Source organism: Macadamia integrifolia, chromosome 9 (genome assembly GCF_013358625.1).
Source record: "Macadamia integrifolia cultivar HAES 741 chromosome 9, SCU_Mint_v3, whole genome shotgun sequence".
NCBI lineage: Eukaryota > Viridiplantae > Streptophyta > Magnoliopsida > Proteales > Proteaceae > Macadamia > Macadamia integrifolia.
Genome location: NC_056565.1, coordinates 11,513,996 through 11,521,331, shown reverse-complemented (window position 1 = coordinate 11,521,331; position 7,336 = coordinate 11,513,996). Strand labels below are relative to the sequence as shown.

At 35.7% G+C, this 7,336-nt stretch overlaps 1 protein-coding gene across 3 annotated transcripts in view; it reads right to left on the bottom strand.

Annotated features, from left to right (window-relative positions):
* LOC122089103 (chaperone protein DnaJ) overlaps window positions 1-3,355 on the bottom strand; it is an 11,011-nt gene extending 7,656 nt beyond the window's left edge. For 2 of the 3 annotated variants that reach the window (XM_042658566.1, XM_042658567.1), the window contains exons 1-2: window positions 3,114-3,354; window positions 889-981 (exon numbers count right to left, since the gene is read on the bottom strand). In XM_042658566.1, coding sequence (XP_042514500.1) covers window positions 889-981; window positions 3,114-3,179 — 159 coding nt within the window. In that variant the 5' untranslated portion in view covers window positions 3,180-3,354. Of the gene's footprint in view, window positions 1-888; window positions 982-3,113 lie in introns of all 3 variants that reach the window. The other variant, XR_006143231.1, reaches the window with a different exon arrangement.
* Between the last annotated feature and the right edge of the window lie 3,981 nt (window positions 3,356-7,336).

Below are 7,336 nucleotides of genomic sequence, written 5' to 3'. Positions count from 1 at the left end.
TTTGGGTGGATATACAAAAATATTTCTCATTATCACAGCAAATCCTATCAAACAAAAAATAAAAAATAAAAAAGAGTTTGTACCAAATAAAGTATATACTTTGACTTTCGTATGCTAGAACCACAATCGACTACGTTTATTGTCGTAAAGTAATTTTTAGATTAAAAATGACATAATCTGAGTTCTAGAAAACCAATTAATAATACAGATTTTCAATCCATATATTCCAACAGGCATCATCACTCCCTTCAGAGCATCAAAGATATATAATGCATAAGCAACTTTCTATGTAGGTGCTCACTTTTCCTTCGAACAACTTGTACAATTGATTACATCACATGTATTTATTCTAAGGAGCAGTTCACATTTTGAAAATTTTATCACACCAAATAACAAGCAGTGGATAGTGAAGAATGAAATTTGATGGGAATCCTAGGGGACAAAAGAGGAAAAATGGATAAATAAAAGCTCTGTTGCATGTTCTTGGAGGTCCAAAAGTTCTCTTATTAAGTTTTTTGTAAGTGGGAGCCACAAATGGGATCCATGTGGGATAATTTTGCAGCCAGGTGCAGAAGGTTTACATAGGGGATTAACGTGCTATTAACATATTTTTATCTGGGTCTGTAGATTTAAGTGTTTCTTTTAAATTTTCGGTCATAGTAACTTCATGATGCAAACAATAGCTAATGTACCCTTGATATTTAAGCATGTAAGGAACATACCCAAACACCAAATAATCAACCCAAAAGAAAAAGGAAAAAAAAAAAAAAACCAAATTTCCTCCCTGTTGGAAAGAGAGAGAGGGGGGGGGGGACCCCAGTCCATAGTGCAATGGTTAATGTACTGTGAACAACAACCGTAAAAACAGCCTACTTCCAAATGGCTTACCAATTTAAATTTAGATTCTGCATGAAATTTATCATGCGCTGGAAAACGATCAGGATGAGTTTCCCATGCTCTCCTTTTGTATGCTGCTTTAACCTGCAGTTTTGATATAACAAGTATCTGTGTAAGTTTCAGTTTTATTGGATTGTAAAGGTAGATTTACCGAGAAAGATTATTTCAATTTTACAACTACCATCACTGGAAAACTGTTGTCCAAATAGTTTTCATCAACCTTATGCCCTTTGAGGAAAGAAAAACCAACAACAACTCAACCTTATCCCAACTAAATGGGGTCGGCTACATGGATCCAATCAAAGAAGACAAAAGAAAAGTGTAAGTAAAAGGAAAAGAACGCACCAGAACAAAAACAGAAAAATAAATAGGGTACATGGATTCTTACCCTCCAAAAAGGTCTATTTGAGGTCTTACTGGGGAATAGACCTAACTATGCATGTCATTCCTCACTACTTCTCCTATAGTCATTTTAGGTTTGCTCGTAACTCTTTCAAATCCTTCTATCTGAATTGGATCACTCCTCCTTACCGGAGCATCCTTAGGCCTCCATTAAATCAGGGAAACTCCCAAATCTGCTATAATATGGTCATTCCTTACTTTATCCTTCCTAGTTTTGCCACACATCCATCTCAGCATCCTCACCTTTGTTGCATGAAGCTTATCTATATGACACTTCTTAATAGCCCAACATTTCACACCGTACATCATAGCCGGTTGAACGATTATGCTATAGAACTTTTTAATAAGCTTTAACGGGATACGTCAGTCACACAACACTCTGGACACACCTCTCCACTTCATCAATCCATTCCTCTAAGAAACATCACCATATTTATCACCTTCTTTATTTATAAATGACCCCAAATACCTAAAATGATCACTTTGTGGTATCTCTTTTTCACGGTTTCACCATAGGTACTTTACGGTACCTCTCTTTCCTCAATCTTCATCATCTATATCACCTTCTTCATGCCTTTTGAAAACAATAGTTAATTTAATTCAAGCTTTTAGGTAAAATGACAGCAAACATGGTATCAGAGTAGGGAGGTCAAGATGCCACACCTCAAAAAAAATTTAAAGCAAAAATGATGAACACTTGAGCAGGACCATGAAAATATTTGGTGAAAGGAAGATGTCTGCATGCTGTAAAAGCAGACAGTCTTGGTTTCCATTCTTAATTCACTAGGAGTCTAAAAAAAAATTATACCAAGTCCATTAAAGACCCAAGCTAAAGAGACTTCATGAACAAGTTGATAGCAGCAGGTGCTGTAGCAAAATTGATTGCAGTAGAGGGTAAATCAGCCACATTAAAAATACCTTTTGGGCCTCTAGAGAATTCCTATATAAGCAAATGAATGGCAAGAACAAAACTCTACTTCTTACTTCTAGTTTTGTTAGAGCTAGCTCAGCACATGGAATCAATTCTTGCATATTATTTATATATGATGTCATCATACTCGTGTTACAGGGGAAAATGTAAGTTAGGGTACACATTGTTGAGACAATAGCAAGCTGAGGTTAAAAACTCATCGCCACCTTCAATGAATTAAAATCCTTCATTACGTACATTTTATTTAATGTCATATAATCCTTAATGCCACAAAATATATGCGCAAGTGAATCACAGACTACATACCACATGAGTAGCTCAATGATAAATATCTGAAAATCTTCTAACAACAAACTATAGTTCCAAAATAATAATCGGGAGAGGGTTCACCAAAAGGCAGCCTGGCCCCTGTGCATGGGGCCAATGGGAACGCGTGTGGACAATTGTTGTAGGTGCAGCTCTTACCCACACCCAAAAACATGTTCTGGACTATTGAATTCCAAATTTCATAGAGAGATTAGAAACTCGAAACAATCACTTCAAATAAAATCATCCTCTGCTCCAATTAATGGAGGAACCCTAAACCCTAAAAGCCTAAACGAACACCTACTGCGCACAAGGAACCCCAGCTATGACAGAACAAACTCAGCAACAACGGGACCCTACGTCAACCTCCAGCCACGGAATCAAGTAGATACTCCGACTCGACATTGAATTGCAATAATATTTTATTTTATTATTATTTTTCTTCTCTTCCCCAAATTCGTCACCAAAGATTAAAGAAGCTGGGCGAAGAAAATAAAGTAGTAGGAAAGCAAGAATTGAATCTCATATTACGATGTTAAGAGTGAATATGTGTAAGAAGAAGGTTCACCAACCGTACCTGCAATGGTGTCGGGCGAGAATTCGGTGGAAAACCTAGCACCTCCCTCGCCTCATCGCCCTGCATCTCCTCTGGATTTTCTTTGAGTCCTCCTACCGCATTTCGATCATCATTTTATAATAAAATACATAATTATGGCGGGTTTTATTACAGTGAGACCTGTGCGTAGCATACTAGCATGCTCCCCAGCGCTCATCGTCAGCGAATGCAGTCTTTCAACTCCAACGCTGCGTTTGGTAGTAATTCCACAAATGACGTTCTCTTGTTAAAAATAGAGTTTTCAGTATTTGTTTTAAAATATTATTTTAAAACAAACAAAAAATGATGCTTGATGAATTTATTTCAGAAGTGATTATTTTAGTTAAGAACGAAATTGAAATCACAAAATAAGGTTTTGTTGTTCAATTATTTTGCATTTCTAGTTTTTTTTTTTTTTTTGCCTTTTCATTCCAAAGAAAATAAAAAACACCAAATTGACACCAAACACTTTATTCTTTTACTTTTTTCCCTATAAAATGAAAAATTATCGAAATTTTTTTCGGGATAACTACCAAATGCAGCCTTAGGCTTTCTTTCGTCTTGAACTCCGGATTAGTTTTACTTATGAAAACAATTTTGTACGTTGTTGATCCTTAGATTTAGAATTCACTCTCTATTTTTATTGAATAGATTTCAAATATACATACTAAGGATATACAATATTATTATCATACGTGAACTTGATCCAAATTTGACTATCTTTAATATATTTTAAATTTATATTCATTTGACACAGTTGAACACTCAAGATATCGTACATTCACGAAAACATAGTTGGACACCCGGGATATCATACATTCAAGGAAACACAGAGGTATGTCAATTTTCAAATGTCACGAAGCATATATCATGAGAAAAAAAAATGATAAAGTCAATTTTATTTTTTTAGTACAATTTTCTTTTTTTAGACTCTATCATAAAAAAATAATAATAATAAAAAAAAAGGGAAAAGAACATGAAAGCCTACAGGATGCAATGGCATTAGGAAAGCTAGCTTTTAATGACCGTTTGATTGAACAGTGGAGATCTAATCCGTTCAACATTATAATATGGATACGGTAATACATATAAGGACATGAGGTAAAAAAATATTTAAAAAACATTGTACTCTCTGTTGTGTCAGAGGTATAGCCAGAAGCAATAGAGATATTTGATTGAAGAAGAGAGATGAAAAAAACAAAACGTTTGTCGGAGAAGAAGGTTGGGAAAGAAGGACTGCTCGGAGAAGAAGATCCGTAGGGCGAAGTAGGTAGGACAAGAAGGTTCAAACCAAAGTCAGGTTGGAGATAGATTTCCAAAGTGCGAAGAAGTTGGAGAAGAAGGTTGACAACCCTCTGGTAATGTGAGATGTATCGCACCGGAGAAGTTGTAAAGTTACAGAACGGTGAAGTTGAGGTTAGTCGGGCAAGGTACTTTAGGTGGAGTAGTTGAAGAGATTGGTTGTATGAATGTCATTCGTTGTCGGAAGTTAAAGAAACAACTATAATATTGTCTAATCTGTGCGAAAAATTCAGGCGAAGCGATTTTCTTAGGTAAAAGGAAGGAGAAAACGTGGGTTCACAGATTCCCCTTCCAAAATGAAGAAGACGATATCTCATTTGTAAACACTGCATCTTTTTATTAATACCGTAAGGTGTGTGCGTATTTTTATCTTTTATTTTAAAGCATAAATAGTATTGTATTATGCAAAGTTATGCAGTTATTTTGGCAGACTAATTTAACCTTTTCCTTATAAAGTTATATCCTCATCCAACGATTCACGTTGAATTACGTGAATCTGACGGCTTTCACCTTCTTAGCTTTCCTGATGCCATTGCTTCCTGCCAGCTTTCCTATCCCTCTCCTAAAAGAAAATACCGTTTTTTTGATTTCATATTAGCCACATTGATATCTTAATGAATTTTGTAATTTGTATTGTCCCATATCGATTGTATCATATAATTTTGCCCCCAAAGACATCAATACAAAACATTTTTTTTGTTTACATTTATATTCAATAGCGTGCATCATGAGAATACAAATCATAGTCGATTTCAAATGATCTCCCACTTACTAATCATTCAATTTCTTTTATCGTGGACTTATAATACAGTTAGCTCAAATCTCGAGTGAAATTTCAATGATTACCAATTTGTTAGGGGCGATTGAGGATATATTATACACGTATTTCAGTGATTACCAATTTGTTAAGCATGAATTGAGTACATATTATACAGTTGACCCATATTGAATCAAAATTGATGTCATTTGACAGTTGACACGATTATGTTTCTCTTTTTTTTTTTTTGGATAGAGACACTAGTATGTATTGATCAATAAAATTGATACTTAAAACCATGACATGGATAGATGATATGTAAATTTCAATAGTTGGATAGAGAGCACATGGTCTAGATTTGCTATGCATGAAATTTCCAAGTCTAGTTTAGTCAAATATCCATTTTTGTATAAGCACACATTTCATATATACCCATGCATGTGTACCACTATAAACCATTAGAGCCAGGATTCTCTCATGGTCACAAGAGAGTGATACTCTCCTGCAATTTTGGTTAATAGACGCATGGCAACCCACTCACCAACAACCTACTCCCTAAACCAGCCTCTCAACTCCCCCTTTCTCTCATTTTTTAATATTCAAAATTTCAACCCTTTTGTTTTCTCTTTATCTTTACTTTGTCATGGATGTGAGTACATGTTTTAGAAGAGTAAGTCTTCCTCCCGTGAATAAGAGATTTCCTTTTCAACATGCCACTCTAGCTCTCACATTGGCAAGCATATCATAAAAAAAAAAACTCACTTTAAGTGTTCCCGTATACAAGGGAGCCCCCAAATATGTGATCAGAAGAGATTTTCTTGCAAAGCCCGTAATATCTCCCATCATTCTAACGCAGGACTAAGAGGCTTTGGAGTTTATAATAAAATAATTTTTTGATTATTAACTAGCTGACTAGAAAAACCTTCACAACGACTAATGAAGCCCATAACTTGCTTCAATGAAGACTTCAACCCCTTACAAAAAAAAGATAGTATCATCAGCAAAGGGATTATGTGAGATACCTGGGCATCCTCTAGAAAGCTGACAGTATGAAGCACACCCTTCTACAAATAGATTTTTTTGACCTCGACTAAGGACTTCTTCAACGATGATTTATAAACTTGGGAGAGATGATCCCCTGGGGGGGACCCCTAGTAGATATGAAATATCCCGTGGGGCCTCTATCCATGACCACAGACAACCAACAATTTTCAAGAGTCTTTTTTTTTTAACTAAGTTCAGCTGATATCTTGAGAAACATAAAATGTCATTGCACACTATTTGAATTACAAGTTTATTTGCCGCTGCTGAAGTCTGAATGAACAAACTAGGTTGGATTTCGCCTATATAGATCCATGGATATTGGCTCCTCTATGTAAAAGAGAATGGGCTGCCACTAGAACTTAGTATATGATAAAGTTTGCAAGAAGAACCAAAAGAGGAGATGAAAGGAGAGGCATGACTGATTGATCATACATCAACATCCATTTCAAAGCAAACCAAAGTGCTGGGCTACAGAACGGGGACGTGGAATGGGACAAAAGTGCATTTCAGAATGGGCCTTATTTCTGGACATGTTCTAGGATTTGAGAATGGGAATGGGAATGCACGCTTTTATTAAAAAAAAAAAATGTTATTTTCTTTGTGGTAAAGAAAATGTAATTTTGATCCCGTCTCAGTCTATGCATATCAGTATCAGTATTAGAATCGGATATCAATAACGTGAACCAAATCCTTTGCCCGTTTGTGCCGGTAACCTTGGTGACAACCTAAAGGCAATCATGTAAATTCACACCAGGAAAGCGAGCCGGCCATTAGAAAAGTAACTGGCACATGACCAATGACATATGGACATATTAGGGCCTGTTTGATTTTGTTTATCTTGTTTCTATGTCTAGAAATAGTAAAAACGGTTTTTGCTATTTTTGTAATAAGAAACGATTTTTGGAATTGCAAAAAGGTGTTTGATTTTTCTGTTTCCCGAAACGTTTTCAACAGTATAGTTGAGTTCAATACATGAGTGAAAGCACGACATTGTACGAATGCAACTCACGAGTGAAGACATGATGTTGGAGTTGTAGGTATGCTTCATGGCAATGAGCTTCAGAAGGATGGAGGCAATCTGAAACTTTGAGCTTCGCACAAC